The 19828-nt window shown below is 55.2% G+C and overlaps 1 protein-coding gene across 1 annotated transcript in view; it reads right to left on the bottom strand.

Annotated features, from left to right (window-relative positions):
* Nucleotides 1-4885: 4885 nt before the first annotated feature.
* Nucleotides 4886-19828, bottom strand: part of LOC144676206 (zonadhesin-like) — a gene marked incomplete at its 3' end in the record, with an annotated part of 38436 nt that continues 23493 nt past the window's right edge. The window contains exons 7-14 of the mRNA XM_078536693.1: nt 18622-18791; nt 16989-17185; nt 15419-15560; nt 12852-13105; nt 10077-10254; nt 8086-8194; nt 6742-6827; nt 4886-5065 (exon numbers count right to left, since the gene is read on the bottom strand). Coding sequence (XP_078392819.1) covers nt 4886-5065; nt 6742-6827; nt 8086-8194; nt 10077-10254; nt 12852-13105; nt 15419-15560; nt 16989-17185; nt 18622-18791 — 1316 coding nt within the window. The remainder of the gene's footprint in view (nt 5066-6741; nt 6828-8085; nt 8195-10076; nt 10255-12851; nt 13106-15418; nt 15561-16988; nt 17186-18621; nt 18792-19828) is intronic.

The following is a 19828-nucleotide window of genomic DNA, read 5'->3' as shown; positions in this document are numbered from 1 at the left end:
AATCGAACACTCTCCCACACACGCTCAAATCGAACACTCTCCCACACACGCTCAAATCGCACACTCTCCCACACACGCTCAGATAGAACACTCTCCCACACACGCTCAAATCGAACATTCTCCCACACACGCTCAAATCGAACACTCTCCCACACACGCTCAAATCGAACACTCTCCCACACACGCTCAAATCGAACACTCTCCCACACACGCTCAAATCGAACACTCTCCCACACACGCTCAAATCGAACACTCTCCCACACACGCTCAAATCGAACACTCTCCCACACACGCTCAAATCGAACACTCTCCCACACACGCTCAAATCGAACACTCTCCCACACACGCTCAAATCGAACACTCTCCGACACACGCTCAAATCGAACACTCTCCCACACACGCTCAAATTGCACACTCTCCCACACACGCTCAAATCGAACACTCTCCCACACACGCTCAAATCGAACACTCTCCCACACACGCTCAAATCGAACACTCTCCGACACACGCTCAAATCGAACACTCTCCCACACACGCTCAAATCGCACACTCTCCCACACACGCTCAAATCGAACACTCTCCCACACACGCTCAAATCGAACACTCTCCCACACACGCTCAAATCGAACACTCTCCCACACACGCTCAAATCGAACACTCTCCGACACACGCTCAAATCGAACACTCTCCCACACACGCTCAAATCGCACACTCTCCGTCACACGCTCAAATCGAACACTCTCCCACACATGCTCAAATCGAACACTCTCCCACACACGCTCAAATCGCACACTCTCCCACACACGCTCAAATCGCACACTCTCCCACACACGCTCAAATCGAACACTCTCCCACACACGCTCAAATCGAACACTCTCCCACACACGCTCAAATCGAACACTCTCCGTCACACGCTCAAATCGAACACTCTCCCACACACGCTCAAATCGAACACTCTCCCACACACGCTCAAATCGAACACTCTCCCACACACGCTCAAATCGAACACTCTCCCACACACGCTCAAATCGCACACTCTCCCACACACGCTCAAATCGCACACTCTCCCACACACGCTCAAATCGAACACTCTCCCACACACGCTCAAATCGAACACTCTCCCACACACGCTCAAATCGAACACTCTCCCACACACGCTCAAATCGAACACTCTCCCACACACGCTCAATTCGAACATTCTCCCACACACGCTCAAATCGAACACTCTCCCACACACGCTCAAATCGAACACTCTCCCACACACGCTCAAATCGAACACTCTCCCACACACGCTCAAATCGAACACTCTCCCACACACGCTCAAATCGAACACTCTCCCACACACGCTCAAATCGAACACTCTCCCACACACGCTCAGATAGAACACTCTCCCACACACGCTCAAATCGAACATTCTCCCACACACGCTCAAATCGAACACTCTCCCACACACGCTCAAATCGAACACTCTCCCACACACGCTCAAATCGAACACTCTCCCACACACGCTCAAATCGAACACTCTCCCACACACGCTCAAATCGAACACTCTCCCACACACGCTCAAATCGAACACTCTCCCACACACGCTCAAATCGCACACTCTCCCACACACGCTCAGATAGAACACTCTCCCACACACGCTCAAATCGAACATTCTCCCACACACGCTCAAATCGAACACTCTCCCACACACGCTCAAATCGAACACTCTCCCACACACGCTCAAATCGAACACTCTCCCACACACGCTCAAATCGAACACTCTCCCACACACGCTCAAATCGAACACTCTCCCACACACGCTCAAATCGAACACTCTCCCACACACGCTCAAATCGAACACTCTCCCACACACGCTCAAATCGAACACTCTCCGACACACGCTCAAATCGAACACTCTCCCACACACGCTCAAATTGCACACTCTCCCACACACGCTCAAATCGAACACTCTCCCACACACGCTCAAATCGAACACTCTCCCACACACGCTCAAATCGAACACTCTCCCACACACGCTCAAATCGAACACTCTCCCACACACGCTCAAATTGCACACTCTCCCACACACGCTCAAATCGAACACTCTCCCACACACGCTCAAATCGAACACTCTCCCACACGCGCTCAAATCGAACACTCTCCCACACGCGCTCAAATCGAACACTCTCCCACACACGCTCAAATCGAACACTCTCCCACACGCGCTCAAATCGAACACTCTCCGACACATGCTCAAATCGAACACTCTCCCACACACGTTCAAATCGAACACGCTCCCACACACGCTCAAATCGAACACTCTCCCACACACGCTCAAATCGAACACTCTCCCACACACGCTCAAATCGAACACTCTCCCACACACGCTCAAATCGAACACTCTCCCACACGCGCTCAAATCGAACACTCTCCCACACGCGCTCAAATCGAACACTCTCCCACACGCGCTCAAATCGAACACTCTCCCACACACGCTCAAATCGAACACTCTCCCACACTCGCTCAAATCGCACACTCTCCCACACACGCTCAAATCGCACACTCTCCCACACACGCTCAAATCGAACACTCTCCCACACACGCTCAAATCGAACACTCTCCCACACACGCTCAAATCGCACACTCTCCCACACACGCTCAAATCGAACACTCTCCCACACACGCTCAAATCGCACACTCTCCCACACACGCTCAAATCGAACACTCTCCCACACACGCTCAAATCGAACACTCTCCCACACACGCTCAAATCGAACACTCTCCCACACACGCTCAAATCGAACACTCTCCCACACACGCTCAAATCGAACACTCTCCCACACACGCTCAAATCGAACACTCTCCCACACACGCTCAAATCGAACACTCTCCCACACACGCTCAAATCGAACACTCTCCCACACACGCTCAAATCGAACACTCTCCCACACACGCTCAAATCGAACACTCTCCCACACGCGCTCAAATCGAACACTCTCCCACACGCGCTCAAATCGAACACTCTCCCACACACGCTCAAATCGAACACTCTCCCACACGCGCTCAAATCGCACACTCTCCCACACGCGCTCAAATCGAACACTCTCCCACACGCGCTCAAATCGAACACTCTCCCACACACGCTCAAATCGAACACTCTCCCACACACGCTCAAATCGCACACTCTCCCACACACGCTCAAATCGAACACTCTCCCACACACGCTCAAATCGAACACTCTCCCACACACGCTCAAATCGAACACTCTCCCACACACGCTCAAATCGAACACTCTCCCACACACGCTCAAATCGAACACTCTCCCACACACGCTCAAATCGAACACTCTCCCACACACGCTCAAATCGCACACTCACCGACACACGCTCAAATCGAACACTCTCCGACACACGCTCAAATCAAACACTCTCCCACACACGCTCAAATCGAACACTCTCCCACACACGCTCAAATCGAACACTCTCCCACACACGCTCAAATCGAACACTCTCCCACACACGCTCAAATCGAACAATCTCCCACACACGCTCAAATTGCACACTCTCCCACACACGCTCAAATCGAACACTCTCCCACACACGCTCAAATCGAACACTCTCCCACACACGCTCAAATCGAACACTCTCCCACACACGCTCAAATCGAACACTCTCCGACACACGCTCAAATCGAACACTCTCCCACACACGCTCAAATCGCACACTCTCCGTCACACGCTCAAATCGAACACTCTCCCACACATGCTCAAATCGAACACTCTCCCACACACGCTCAAATCGCACACTCTCCCACACACGCTCAAATCGCACACTCTCCCACACACGCTCAAATCGAACACTCTCCCACACACGCTCAAATCGAACACTCTCCCACACACGCTCAAATCGAACACTCTCCGTCACACGCTCAAATCGAACACTCTCCCACACACGCTCAAATCGAACACTCTCCCACACACGCTCAAATCGAACACTCTCCCACACACGCTCAAATCGCACACTCTCCCACACACGCTCAAATCGCACACTCTCCCACACACGCTCAAATCGAACACTCTCCCACACACGCTCAAATCGAACACTCTCCCACACACGCTCAAATCGAACACTCTCCCACACACGCTCAAATCGAACACTCTCCCACACACGCTCAATTCGAACATTCTCCCACACACGCTCAAATCGAACACTCTCCCACACACGCTCAAATCGAACACTCTCCCACACACGCTCAAATCGAACACTCTCCCACACACGCTCAAATCGAACACTCTCCCACACACGCTCAAATCGAACACTCTCCCACACACGCTCAAATCGAACACTCTCCCACACACGCTCAAATCGAACACTCTCCCACACACGCTCAAATCGCACACTCTCCCACACACGCTCAAATCGCACACTCTCCCACACACGCTCAAATCGAACACTCTCCCACACACGCTCAAATCGAACACTCTCCCACACACGCTCAAATCGAACACTCTCCGACACACGCTCAAATCGAACACTCTCCCACACACGCTCAAATCGAACACTCTCCCACACACGCTCAAATCGAACACTCTCTCACACACGCTCAAATCGAACACTCTCCGACACACGCTCAAATCGAAGACAAGGACTAACGGGCGCAGATGAACTTTGGGACAAAGTTTCTCCTGGGAAGCCATGTTCCGGGTTGCCGGCCAAAGATCCTAATTACGGGACAGTGCCGGGAAGCCTGCTTGGTTCCCAAGCACCCTCAGTTCCTCTACACATCTCCATTCCGCACCCTGTCTGGCTTGGGAAAGATGCTTTGTTGGTTTTGACTGTGCATTCGTGAACCTGTCCTGTACTTTTCAAGGCTGGTCGACTGGTTTGAAAGAGCTACTTACGGCAGAAGGTCTTGGTTCTCCAGGTCACGGGAACTCCGGCCTGGGCGCAGAGGGTTGCGTAGGACTGGATCGCCAAGCAGAGCGCCGCCATATCCTCACTCGGTCCACAGGACAGATCGAACACGCAGTCCTTGAAGGACTGCTCCGGAGAAACGAGCTTGTTACATTCGTGGAACGGACCTGAAACAGAGATCGGGGAAAAAATTTAAATGATCTCGAGCCCCCAACGACCACTTGCATTTACGTAGCACCTTTTGGCCGCAGGCCATCCGATGGGCTCGATGGGCCGATTGGCCTCCCTCCTGTGCTGCGTTGGCTCTACGAGGCACTTGACAGGGGTGGTCTCAAACAAAAACCGACACCCAGTCACACAAGGGGATATTCGGCCAGCTGAACCAAAGCTTGGGTCAAAGAGGATAGGTTTTAAGGAGCGACCTAAAGGAGGAGAGAGAGGCGGAGAGGGTTAGGGAGGGAATTCCAGAGCTTAGGGCCCAGGAGGCTGAAGACAGAGCAGAGGGGTTGGAGAAGAGGCCAGAGTTTGAGGAACACAGAAGGATTGACACAAGGATTGGCCGGGTGGTTAACGGTGAGGTTGAGTGTCTCGGGCTACAGGAAGATATAGACGGGATGGTCAAATGGGCAGATGGAATTTAACCCTGAAACGTGTGAGGTGATACACTTTGGAAGGAGTAATTTGACAAGGAAGTATTCAATGAACGGCATGACACTAGGAAGTTCTGAGGAACAAAGGGACCTTGGCGTGCGTGTCCATCGATCTCTGAAGGCAGAGGGGCATGTCAGTGGGGTGGTGAAAAAGGCATATGGGACACTTGCCTTTATCAATCGAGGCATAGATTACAAAAGTAGGGAGGTGATGTTGGAGTTGTATAGAACTTTGGTGAGGCCACAGCTGGAGTACTGTGTGCAGTTCTGGTTTACACACATTCGCTAAGGAGTAAACTGCCCATCTCAGTCCTAAAAGCTCCAATTAAACCCCCAGCCTCAACAGTTTTTTGGGGGTGGGGGTGGGGGTGGGGGTGGGGAGGAGAGAGTTCCAGATTTCCACTCCCCTTTGTGTGAGGAAGTGCTCCCTTGACATCGCCCCTGAACGGCCGGGCTCTCATTTTTAAGGCTCGGCCCCCCCCCTCATTCTGGGCTCCCCCAACCAGGGGAAACCCACCCACCCTCTTTCTGGGCTCCCCCAACCAGGGGAAACCCACCCACCCTCTCTGTACCGTGCCCTGAATATCTTGGGCAAACATTTGTGTATAACCCTATCACAGGGTTCCTGTGAGTACTTTTGTTGCCCCGTCCCTAATTGCCCCTTGAACTTGACTGGGCTCGCTCGGCCATTTCAGAGGGGGCAAGTTAAGAGTCCAACCACATTGCTGTGTGGGTCTGGAGTCACATGTAGGCCGGACCAGGTAAGGACGGCAGATTTCCTTCCCTAAAGGGGGGGCATTAGTGAACCCGATGGGGTTTTTACAACAATCGAAGATAGTTTCATAGTCACCGCGACTGAGGCTCACTTTATAATTCCAGATTTATTCATTGATTTAAGTTCTACCAGCCGTGGTGGGATTTGACCCTGTGTCCCCAGGGCTTTAGCCTGGGCCTCGGGATTACTAGTCCAGCGACATTACCGCTCTGTCACCGCCTCCCTCAATAAAAGCTCCCTTGGCTCTGTGTTTGATCCATTCCAGTGATTCCCATTTGTCTAGTTCCCCTAGGGACCATGACAGCTCATCCATGTGCTTTCAACTGGTAGAATTCCTATGGGTCTGTTTGTAGTCTACATGGTTTCTCCCACCCCGGTAATCTCCCCTCTGTAGCCATGGGTGGTTTGGGACCCTTACCTTTCGGGTCCTTGATAAATCCACAGCTCTGAGGCTTCGCAAATTCGTCCTTGTCACAGTCTGAGTGTGGGTCTTCATGGGTGCACCTGTGAATATCGCAGATCGAATGAATGAAGTATGTTGTACATCGTTATACCTCAGATCTATGCAGAGATGACACACCACCTATATATGTATGTAGGAACTTCATTTTCAGTGCTTTAAGATGTCTACTCCATGCTTCAGCTCTGGCTTCCAGCTTAGTTTACTTTTCTCAGAGTCCACGCCCAGGCTTAACCAGTCGAGCACGGTGAGCATCAATAGTAAACAGACTCACACAATCAAACACAGAACAATTGAACGCTACAAAATAAGTTTTGGGAAAGGACTCAGTGTGAGAGCAGGGAAGGCTGAGAGGAGACTTATTGGAGGTGTCCAAAACCAGGAGGGGGCTCAGGGCGAGGTAAATAAGGAGAGAACCCTTCCCACAGATGGGAGGGCGGGTAACCAGCGGACGCAGGTATAAGGCATGAAAATGAAAAGTGCTGGAAAAGCTCAGGGGGGGTGCCGGGCAGTGTCTGTGGGGAGAGAGAGAGAGAGAGAGAGAGAGAGACGGAGTCAAGATGGAGTCTCGAGCCCAGTCTGAAGATGGGCCTCATTGGACTCGAAACGTTAACTCAATTTCTCTCTCCGCGGAGGCTGCCGGACCCACCGAGCTTTTCCAGCACTTTCCGTTTCCATTTCAGATCTCCAGACTCCGCAGGACTTGGCTCTTATTACGGGTGTAAGATAATTGGCAAAGGAGCAAAGAGGGAGATCGCGTTGTTCGAATCCGGAAATCGCTGCCTGGTTCAATCTTAACTTCCCAAAGGGAATCGGGGCAAACGCCTGAAAGGAGAGGGGTGCAGGGCTGCTGGGGAAAGAGCAGGGGGAGCGCAGGACTCATTGGATAGCTCTTTCCAAAGGGCTAGCACAGGCACGATGGGCTGAATGGCCTCCGTCCGTGCTGTGTGATCCTATCTCCGTGATGCGGGGGTGTGTGTGTGTGTGTGTGTGTGTAGGGGGGGGGATGTGTGTTTGGCGATTGGCGCTTCAACGTGAGACGGTGCAGATCGGCTAATATCATTCGGCTTGTCAATGAAACACGAAATTGGGCCCTCAGACCCACTGACTGGCGAGGGGAGGCATTAGTTAGGGTCACGGGGCTAACAGTCCGTCTGATCCAGGGGGTTGTGGGCAGCGAACCGGTGCTTAACAATGAGATGTGTTTTCCTACGTTAGCTGAAAGATTCAGAGGCGTCAGCGGGGAATTATGCAGCGACAGCAAGGCTGTTATCCAATAAGTAAATTAAAGCCTGCACTTACTGAGTGTCAGTGCCTGGCACCAGCCAGCTCGCCCCGAGCTCCTTAAAACTGTCGGCATCATCGCCATCGGGCTTGAGGTTGTCGTCGGAGCTGATTCCGTTGTAGTTCCCTGCATCGGAAAACAGTGAGGCCTTTAGTCGCCACAGCCTGTCGGAGCCTGACCTCGACGGGACGAAGGGCCTTTGGCCACTGGGATAGGTGCGAGCGGGGATGACCTCCCTCACCTTTGAGGTGGGGGGGGTCGAAGGTGAGGAACAAGAGAGGGCGGCGATGCCATTGGGCGCCGGGACGGGGCTTAAGGGCCTTTCCCGCCTGGGTGGAGGCCGCGTTGCTAGGGTAACGAGGCGGGGGGTTGGGGGGGGTGGGGTGGTGGAGGTGAGGGGGGGATTTCCTGGTCTCCCAACTCAGGAAGAAATGACCACCGTCCCCATCCCCAATCCCATCCCCCCCCCCCACCAAACCCCCACGAGAATCGGGAAGAATTCTCTTCCCCGGGTCCTTGGGCCTTGGAGGCCGATGTTTGGCCGATTGAGCGACCCTTCCCCTCGATCTCCCTCAGCGCCTCCCCTCCCTCACCCGCGGGCATCAAAGAAGGTGCAGGACAAGAACCTTCCGGGGGGGTGCGGTGCGAGGCCAAAATGGAGAGGTTAACAGCCATCGGTTGGAGCCCTTCCCTCCAGGAAAGAGGAGGACGAGGGGTGCGAATAAGAGGGTTTTAAAATTACGAAGGGGTTCGAGAGGGCAGACGTAGAGAAGGCGTTTCCGCTTGGCAGGGAGACCAGAACCAGGGGGGCGCAAACATAGAGACCTTCCCTGATAAACCCGGCCGGGAATTCAGGAGAAACTTTGCTACCCAGGAGACGTGGAACCCGCGCCCACAAGGATTGGTTGAGGGAGATTGCGTGGGTTTATTTCAGGGGAAGGCAAGATAAGATTGCGAGGGAGAAATGCCGACAGCTATGCTTACGCTAATGGGCATACCTTTGCACTCCTCCACTCTAAACTCTGTTGGCTTCAGCTATTGGGTTCTGATCCAACCTTAATTAAAGCTCGGGGGGCCAAAGTCTGGAAAGGAATCGGCTGCCCAGTCCACAAGACCATAAGACGTAGGAGCAGAAATTAGGCCATTCAGCCCATCGAGCCTGCTCCGCCATTCAATCGTGGCTGATAAGTTTCTCAACCCCATTCTCCCGCCTTCTCCCCGTAACCTTTGATCCCCTTACCAATCAAGAACCTATCTATCTCGGTCTTAAATACACTCAATGACTTGGCCTCCACAGCCTTCTGTGGCAATGAATTCCATAGATTCACCACTCTCTGGCTAAAGAAGTTTCTCCTCATCTCTGTTCTAAAAGGTCTTCCCTTTACTCTGAGGCTGTGCCCTCGGGTCCTAGTCTCTCCTACTAATGGAAACATCTTCCCCCACACCCACTCTATCCAGGCCTTTCGGAGTTCAGTCATCACGCTTCTCCTCCCCTCCTTGCTGCCCCAGTCCTGGTGGTCTCCCGGTGACCCGTGTGGTACACTCTGACCCTGGCCACTCGGCCCCTCTAGCTAGTTCCACCGCTCTTCCGTTAGGTCACGGGCTGAGCTATATCCAAGCCCTATCTACCCCCCTGGGTCCCATAACCCTCGAGCCCCTTGCCCATCGCTCTTGACCCTACCTAATCTGTTAAAGACCCCGGTTAGGTCGCCCCTCAGTCCTCCTGTACTCAAGTGGGTACTAACCTATGCAGTCTTCATAACTGAACCTTTCTAGCCCCAATAGAGGAGTGGGAGACCTTCCCCAACAGGTGGGCACTGTGGGGATGGGGGCATCTTCACCACCCACCCTGCCGGTAATGATATTTTGGGTTAATTAGTTCAGTTTTGTTTTAGTTACCCACCCCCTCCCCCACCGCGTTTATTGATTGTAGTTGAATTTATTGATTTGTAAACTTTGTTTTGTAGTTTAGGGAGAGGAGGAGGGTCCCGTTCCCTCTGGAACTCACCGCACAGTCCGCAGAGCTGTCCCGCGTAGGAAGACGGGACGGTGACGTCCACGTAATGGTTCCCGTCGTAGCGCACCCACAGGCCGAAGTCCGTCCCCAGCGCCACAAAGCCGCCGCTGACCCGAATCTCCAGCTTGTCGTCCACAAACGCGGGAAGGTTGACCGTTGGCCCGTCCATCTGTGAGAGGGGGGAGAGTAGCACCGTCAGAGGCACAGTCAGACCCTCGCTGGGAACTACCCCCCACACCGGCCCCCATCGCCCGCCCCCTCAACCCCCCCATCGCCACACCACCTCCCCCCATCGCCCGCCCCCTCAACCCCCCCATCGCCCACACCACCCCCACCCCCTCCCCCGACCACCCCCACTCCCACCCACACCCCCTCCCCCATCACCCCCTCCCCCCATCGCCCGCCCCTTCAACCCCATCGCCCACACCCCCACCCCCACCGCCCACACCAACCCCACCCCCACCCCCTCACCACCCCCACCCCCTCCCCCATCACCCCCACCCCCCTCCCCCCATCGCCGGCCCCTCACCCCCCACCCCATCGCCCACCCCACCCCAACACCCTATCCCTATCGCCCACACCCTCACCCCACCCCAACCCCTTCCCCCATCACCCCCACCCCCTTCCCCATCACACCCACTCCCCTCCCCCCATCGCTCACACCCCCACCCCCACTCCCCACCCCCACCCTATCACCCCCACCCCCTCCCCCCATCGCCCACACCCCCTACCCCACCCCCACCCCCTCACCCCCCCCATTGTCCGCACCACCCTCACCCTCACCCCCCTCACCCTCACCCCCCATCGCCCGCACCCCCCTCCCCCATCACCTGCACCCTCCCCTGCCCCCTCCCCCCACCCGCCCACCCCCCTCAGCCCTCCCACCCCCACTCCCCACCTGAGGAAATGGACGCTCTTCACAGAATCACAGAGCCTTAACGGCACAGAAGGAGGCCATTTGGCCCTGTTCTTAGTCTAGGGCCCGATTTTAACCCCGTGTCAAGTGAATGGGGTTTGGAGGGAGTTGAAGTCGGGCCCGATAATTATTTGCACGACTGCCTTGGTTGGTTTGTTTTCGTGGGCAGATTCGGGGGGGTTGGGGTCAGGGTGAGGGGGTGGGGTGGGGTGGAGGTGCAGGACCCTGGAGCCTAAATTGCCACGTGTACCGACCCAAGATGGTGTCGTCAACTGAGCCTGCGCACAAATGGACAGTACAATCAACACCAGCTCGACTCAGGCCTGATTCGCGGACTTGTCACATCAATCGGACCTTCAACTGTGTGTAGCAGGGGCCCCCGGCAGCAGGTGGCGATGGTGGGGGGGGGGGGCGACCAGTGAGCAGGGGAACTGGTCCCCCCCCCCCCCCACCATGGGACGCTGAGCAGCGTCTTCGACAAGCGGTGGGGGCGGAGCCAGACCCCACCAGGGTGAGGGAGAAATCAGCCAGGCCAAACTCAAGGGCTTGTGAGCGGCAGTGAGTCAGGAGCCTAGGGCAGTTTAAAATCCACGAGGGTGGCTAAAGAGCCAGGAAGGGGGGAAATTCAAGACCCCGTCAGACTGATTGGCAGCACCCCTGAGGACTGAGAAGCCTCATGGAGACAGAGAGAGAGAGAGAGAGAGAGGGGAGCAGGGCTGCAGCCAGGAGCTGGGCAGCAGGGCAAGCCTGAACATTCCTGGTGTCCTGAGGAGCCGAGGCCCTGACTAGGGAAAGAAATCCGGAGCGTCGGTGGGTGAATAGCCGTTTCCTGGAGTTACGCTTTCCCTTGACGGTTTGTACAGGTTTGATGCCGGTGGAATAGGGAACCTTTTTTGTAGCCTTCGCGCGGCCTGCGTGCTTAAACCACACATTAAGTCTGAATCTTGGCCTCTTTGTTTTCATTAAGGTGTCAGCGGTAGTAAATGTTTGTGGGCAGCCTGTTGATTAGGCTTTACTGAAGCATTGCTGATCGCCCCGGATTCGATTCCAATGGATCGTTGGGTTTTTATAGGCCGTCTGCTGGATCAAACAAGGGAAGAGGCAGCGAGTGGCCCAGATCCCTTCAGCGAGGTGCGCAGATCAGGAACTCTGGAGTTAAAACCCACCTACCTTTACCTATCTCGTTTCTCCTTGGAGAGGAGAAGGCAGAGAGGAGATTGGATCGAGTTGTTCAAAACCATGAGGGGTCTGGACAGGGTAGATAGGGAGAGACCGTTCCAATTGGCGGAAGGATTGAGAACCAGATTGAAGGCGATTGGCAAAAGAAGCTATGGAGACAGGAGGAGAAACTTTTTCACCCCCAGCGAGCGGTTAGGATCTGGGATGCGCTGCCTGAGAGTGTTGGGGAGGCAGAGTCAATCATGGCTTTCCAAAGGGAATTGGGTAATTACCTGAAGAGAAAACTGTTTGCAGGGCTGGAGGGACTCGTTGAGTTATTGGCGGCAGAGAGCTGGCATATACCTGATGGGCCAAATGGCCTCCTCCTGTGCTGTAACTGTTCTACGATTCCGAGAGGAGGGGGGGGGGTGGTTTCCCTAGTGCGGCCGGAAAAATATTTATCCCCCGACCAACTTCACTTAAAAACAAGGCTGTCTTGCCATTCTTGTTTGTGGGATCTTGCTGTGCGCGATTTGGGAATTGGATTGCAAAAAGCGACCGGGTCTGAAAGGGAAAGCTGTGAAGTGCCTCCCGCTCTTTGACATCGGACCCCACGAGACTGCGACCCCCCCAACACCAGGAAGCCTGGTAGAGAAGGACCCCCTCCTTGCTTTCCCCCCCGAGATACTCACGATGACCCTCCGGTTCTTCGCCAGGGTGACGCGGTGCCCGTGGACGTCGATGTGGACGGCCTTGACGTAGGAGACGCGCGTGATCCTGCCCCGGTGCTCGTTGCTGGTCTCCACGTTGAAGCTGGGCAGGCCGGAGGAGGAGGAGAGGTTGCAGAGCTTGGTGAAGGTGTAGGTGCAGTTCCCCATGAAGTCGTAAGAGAGTCTGTCGAAGGTCTTGTAGTGGGGGTCTCCCGAGGCGACGCACGTTTCGTATCCTGTAAGAGACCAGCGGGGTTGGGGAGTGGGGGGTCAATTCTCTGACATTGTACTTGGACTGAAGTGGGGGATATTCGATGGCGGTGGGTGGTCACTGTACGGGGTCATGGGTCACTGCGTGAGTAACGGGCTTGTGTTCCCAATAAGATCGCCAACTCTGATTGGGCAAGTTTCACCACATGACCACCTGACGCCACTCCCCACCCAACCGCACCCCCGACACCCCTGCCATTAGTTGCCCCCGCCCATCCCGATTCTCACCACCTTCCCACGCCAATTCGGAAAGCCAATTGTCCTGACTGGATGATTCTCACCTGTCAATCAGACATCCCTTGTCCCCCTCCTCCCCACCCCCACCCCCGCCCATCTCCAACATTTTTATCCCGCCCAAAAATAATTGTTCAATTAAAATAGAGGGGGGAAAAAAATGACGTATTTTATTTCAACGCTCCTGGGGTTTATCTCCTGAAATGCCCACAGCAGCGTTGGGGGTGGCGGGGATTTAATCGTTCATTCCTGGGACCCTCAGGGAGAGTCCTGGAGGACTGGCATCCCAACTTCCTGTCAACGTCCTGACTACTTCCTATCACATGGTGTCGGCTGTGACTCACCATTGGACAATGGCCTGGCAGGACCTGCTGGTCAATAGTAAGGTGAAAGCAAAAAAACCTGTGGATGCTGGAAATCCAAAACTAAAGCAAAAATACCTGGAAATACTCCAGCATGATGCCACCACCAAACACATCTTCCCTTCACCCCACCCACCCCGGCGGCATTCCACAGGGATCGGACACCCTGGTCCACTCCTCCATCACCCCCTACACCTCAACCCCCTCCCACGGCACCTTCCCACGCAACCGCAGAAGGTGCAACACCTGCCCCTTCACTTCCCCTCTCCTCACCGTCCAAGGGGCCCAAACACTCCTTTCAAGTGAAGCAGCATTTCACTTGAATTTCCCTCAATTTAGTCTATTGCATTCGCTGCTCCCAATGCGGTTTCCTCGACATTGGAGAGACCAAACACAGACTGGGTGACCCGCTTTGCAGAACACCTTCGGTCTGTCTGCAAGCATGACCCAGACCTCCCTGTCGCTTGCCATTTTAACACTCCACCCTGCTCTCATGCCCACATGTCCGTCCTTGGCCTGCTGCATTGTTCCAGTGAAGCCCAACGCAAACTGGAGGAACAGCACCTCATCTTCCGACTAGGCACTTTACAGCCTTCCGGACTGAATATTGAGTTCAACAACTTTAGATCATGAACTCTCTCCTCCATCCCCACCCCCTTTCCGATCCCCCTTTTTTTTCCAATAATTTATATAGATTTTTCTTTTCCCACCTATTTCCATTATTTTTAAATGTATTTCCACCCATTGTTTATCTCTACCTTTTAGCCTATTTCGATCCCTTCCCCCCCACCCCCACTAGGGCTATCTGTACCTTGCTCGTCCAGCTTTCTACCCTTAATTAGCACATTCCTCAGATAATATCACCACCTTCAACACCTCTTTGTCCTTTTGTCTATGACATCTTTTGGTTATCTCCACCTATCACTGGTCCTCTATCCAGCTCTACCTGTCCCACCCCCACCCCCCTTAAACCAGCTTATATTTCACCTCTCTTCTATTTCTCCTTAGTTCTGTTGAAGGGTCATTCGGACTCGAAACGTTAACTGTGTTCCTCTCCGCAGATGCTGCCAGACCTGCTGAGCTTTTCCAGGTATTTTTGTTTCTGTTGCTGCTGGTCAACAGGTTGGAAGAGCGCAGCCACCACGTCGGAGTCCGCCAACGCCCAGGACGGCTCGTTGGCGAAGGCAGTGAGCGCAAAAGTACCGAGAGGCCCTAGGCCTGAAACCTGAGGTCGAGAATGGAGGCCTTGTGGCCCCTGGCTTGAGAGAGTGGGAGGGTGGATCATCGACCAAGGGATGGTTGCTCCTCGACTGAGGTCAGATGGACAGAAGATCGGACCCAGTGCTTTTCCAATAGCTCACATGGTCACCTCACTGGGGCTATAGCTACCCAGGATAACTGCCTGAGGACATGGGTTCAAAAACCACCCAGGTAGCTTGAATTCCAATGAATAAAAACCTGGAAATCAGCAAGTGACCGGGAAACCCTCACCGATTTGTCATTAAAAAACCCAATCTGGTGCACTGATGTCTTTCAGGGAAGGAAATCTGCCGTCCTTACCCGGTCCGGCCTACACGTGACTCCAGGCCCTCACCACTGGCAAGCCGCTCAGTTCGAGGGGGTGGGCGATTAATGCCAGCCTTGCCAGCGACACCCACCCCCCGAACGAAAGCAAAACCTTACCTTTGGGGTGGCAGCCGTAGACGCCATCCAAAAGGTTGCATATCTCCAACGGTGAGCAGCCCATCTTCCGGCACTCAGCTTTCTTTGGGCTGACGCAGGTACATTTCTCCTTGCACCCTGGGAGGTACCAGGACTCGTTGATCTGCGAGCGGAGAGAGAGAGAGAGAGAGAGGTCCTGACATGAACCGTGGGCTCCAAGAATGGTTACAGCGCGGGAGGAGGCCGTTCGGCCCCTCCACGCACGTGCCACCCCTCTGTAAAGGCGACTCAGCTCCCCCACAGCCCTTCAAACCTTCTCTCTGCAGAGAATGATCCAATTCCCTTCTGAAAGCCACCATTGACTCTGCCCTAACCACGCTCTCAGGCGGCGCATTTCTGACCTGAGCCATCGCAAAATGTTTTCCCTCCCGTCGCCTTTGGGTTCTTTTGCCAATCGCCTCACATCGGTGCCCTCTGATTCTCGATGCTTCCCTCTCTTACTCTCTCCAGGCCCCTCCTGATTTTGAACACCTCCAGCAAGTCTTCTCTCAACCTTCTCTTCTCCAGGGAGAGCAGCCCTGGTTTCTTCAATCCATCCACGTAACTAAAGTCCCTCATCCCTGGAACCATTCTCGAGATTCTTTTCTGCATCCTCTCTAACGCCTTCACATCTCTCCTAAGTGTGGTGCCCACAACTGGACACAATCCTCTAGTTGCGGCTGAACCAGTGTTTTATTAAGGTCCATCATCACTTCCCTTGCTTCTGTCTCCATGCCTGTATTTATAAAGCCCAGGATCGGGTATGCTCTCTGCCCTGCCACATTCAACAATACCCCACCCCGCCACTCCTGCACCCCTCTATAGAATTATATCCTTTATTTTATATTGGCTGTCCTTCCAGTTATCACTCTCACCACCTCCTCGACTTTACTCTGACTGGTGACCTCCCCTCCCCCATCGCGCCGCTGATGTATGGCTCTTTGGCCACAGGTGGACCCGCTCCCAGTGTGCGCCTAGATGGCGGGTGCACAGGCTATCTGACCATGGAGGGCATCACAGCCCAGTCTTTTGTTGTTGATGGTAGAGGTTACCAAGGGATTGTGGATAAATTGTGTGTGTATGTGCACGCGCATCTGTGTCTGTGTGTATGTGTTCATGCGTGTGTGTCTGTTTGTGAGAGCGTGTGTGTGTGTGTTTGTGTGTGCACGCACATGTGTGTGCGTTGTGTGTGTGCATTTGTGTGCGCCTTTGTGTTTGAGTGTGTGTATGAGTGTGCATGTGTGTGTGTTTGAGTGTGCGTGTTTGAGTGTGTGCGTGCGGGTGTGTGTGTGCATGTGTGTTTGAGTGTGTGTGTGTGTGTGCGCATCTGTGTGTGTGAGGGTGTGTGCCTGTGTGTATGTGTTCATGCGTGCATGTGTGTCTGTTTGTGAACGGGGGTGTGTGTGTGTGTGTGTGTGTGTGTGTGCATCTATGTGTGTGCGTGAGAGTGTGTGTGTGCGTGCATGTGTGTTTGAGTGTGCGTGTTTGAGTGCGCGTGAGTGTGCATGTGTGTGTGCATGTATGTATGTGTGTGAGTGTGAAGGGTACTCACCATGTGATAGTCACCCTGTGGGTTCGAGCACCCACAGTCGGAGAAGGGAACGCACTTGTTGTCACTGAGAACATATCCGGGGTCACAGTCGCATCCCTCAATGCATTGAGTTGAACAGCTGGCATTGGGCTGGGTACAGGTGTTGGGGCACAGGCTGGCGCACAGGTTGTACTGGGAGTTTGCCGGGCATGGTGGAGCTGTGAAAAAATGGAAAGTGGTCACGCAACAAAAGTGCTGCCGCGTCTCCCTCGAGACGAGGTATTAAAGGCGCAGTCCAGATAACTGGGGTCACAGGGGGTGCACTTTATAGGAGGGACACTGTAAGGGTGAGGGGTGGTGGTGGGGGAGGGGTGGTGGGGGGAGGGGTTGTGGGGGTGGGGTGGTGGGGGTGGGGGAGGGGAGGTGGGGGGAGGGTGTGGGGGGCGGGGGAGGGGTGGCGGGGGAGGGGTGGTGGGGTGGGGGAGGGGAGGTGGGGGGAGGGGTGGTGGGGGTGGGGGAGGGATGGCGGGGGAGGGGTGGCGGGGGTGCGGGAGGGGTGGTGGGGGTGGGGTGGTGGGGGGTGGGGGAGCGGTGGTGGGGTGGGGGAGGGGTGGTGGGGGGAGGTGGGGGTGGGGGGGAGGTGTCCAGCCATTTTCTCTCAGGGGTTCAGCCAACATTAAGTAAGAGGGGTGGGGGGGTTTGGCCCGGTCGAGTTCCGATATCCCACCGTGGTCCTAACAGGGAAATCCAGAAACTCCCCACCCCCACCTCCCCCCCACCCTCCACCCCCCGGCCTTTTGGGGAGGGGAGGGGAGGGGGGGAGAGGGAGGGGAGGGGAGGGGGGGGGGAGGGAGGGGGAGGGAAGGGGGGGAGAGAGAAAAAGACCCCGGGCATCACCGAGCAATTTTTTTTCAATAGTCAAAAGCTTTCAGATGGGAAAACCCCACCAGAAATCACCCGAATCTCCCCCAACCAACCCCAACCCCCCACCCCAACCCAACCCCACTCCCACCCACCCCAACTCCCCCCCCAACCCACACCCACCCCAACTCCCCCTCCAACCCACACCCACTCCCCCAACCCACACCCACCCAACCTCCCCCCAAATTCCCCAACCCACACCCACTCCCCCAACCCACACCACCCACCCCAACTCCCCCCAAATCCCCCAACCCACACCCACTCCCCCAACCCACACCCACCCCACCCACCCCAACTCCCCTCCAACCCACTCCCAACTCCCCCCAAATCCCCCAACCCACACCCACTCCAACTCCCCAAACCCAACTCCCACCCCAACTCCCCCCCAACCCAACTCCCTCCAAATCCCCCAACCCAACTCCCCCCTAAATCCCTCAACCCCACCTACCCCCATAAATCCCCCAAACCACACCCACCCTAACTCCCCCAAATCCCCCAACCACCCCAACTCCCCCCCACCCCCCCAAATCCCCCAACCCACACCCACCCCCCCAAACCCCCCAACCCACACCCACCCCACCCCACTCCCCCCGCCCACCACCCACCCCACCACCCGCTCCCCACCCCTCACACTCCCCCACCCCCCAAACCCCCACAACCCCCCCCCCCCACCCCTCCCACTCCCCCCCCGACACTCCCCCACACCCCCAGAACATAACGTGTGCTGGCTCACTGCAGAAGTCCGGGGTCCTCCAGTTGTGCACAGTGGCCTTGGCTGTTTGACAGGCCTCGGTGTAGGCCTGCAGCTGGTCACACAGGGTGGGCTGGTAGCCTGGGAACTGGCACATGTCGTACACGCAGTTGTTGAAGTAGGGCATGGGGTCTACCACCTTGATGCAGTCCCTGTTAACGGGAGCAAATGTTACTCGACGCGTCAGCCTCTGGGAGAATCTGGGCCCCTGCTCCTTCACTGAGTCGGTCCTGGGCTCCGCTGGCCGGAGAGACCGGTGATACTGAAATCGAGACTACCGGCCGTGGCCCCGTGGGCAGCAAGGGAAAAGGAGCCTTAAACTGTTCCTCGCAGCGTGGCTGGTATAGCAGGAATGGCACCCTGGTGTTATCCTCTTCTTTATGGGGTGTGGGCGTCGCTGGCAAGGCCAGCATTTGTTGCTCCATCCCTAATTGCCCTTGAACCGAGTGGTTTAACCAGACCATTTCTGAGGGGCAGTTAAGAGTCCAACCACGTCGCTGTGTGGGCCTGGAGTCACATGTAGGCCAGACCGGGTAAGGACGGCAGATTTCCTTCCCTAAAGGGGGGGCATTAGTGAACCCGATGGGTTTTTTTGAACAACGCTCTAATAGTTGTCATGTCCCTGAGGCTAGTTTTATATCCCAGATTTTATTAATTGAATTTAAATTCCACCGGTTGCCGTTGTGGGATTTGAACCCATGTGCCCCCAGAGCATTACCCTGGGCCCCCTGGATTGCTAGCCCAGTGGCCTTCCCACTCCGTCACCGTCTCCCCCCCTAGGTTAAGATAGAGCAGGGGGAAGTTTTCCTTTTTCTTGGTACACCTGACCTGTGAGCGCTTGACACTGGTGTTGGAGTTCCACACCTCACCTCGACTCTCACAAAGTTAAGTTTGATCCCAATAAACATTCGGAGAAACCCAACGACACCCCTGTACCACTGGCTGCATGCGGGATCCAAAAAAGATCCCCTGTTATTGGAAATCCACGCACTCGTAGGGGGTGTAACACCCGCCCCTTTCACCTCCACTCTCCTCTCCGTCCACACTCCTTCCAGGTTAAGCAGCGATTTACCTGCCCTTCCCTTCAGTTTGCTTGACTGGGTTCGATGTCGACAAGCGGGTTGGGTCTAGGCTGACGGGGTGCCCGCTTTGCGGAACACCTCCGTTCAGTCCGCCAGTGCGGCGCTGA

The sequence above is a fragment of the Cetorhinus maximus genome, unplaced genomic scaffold (genome assembly GCF_964194155.1).
Source record: "Cetorhinus maximus unplaced genomic scaffold, sCetMax3.hap1.1 HAP1_SCAFFOLD_1423, whole genome shotgun sequence".
Classification (NCBI taxonomy): Eukaryota; Metazoa; Chordata; class Chondrichthyes; order Lamniformes; family Cetorhinidae; genus Cetorhinus; species Cetorhinus maximus.
This window is presented reverse-complemented; position numbering and strand designations above follow the sequence as displayed.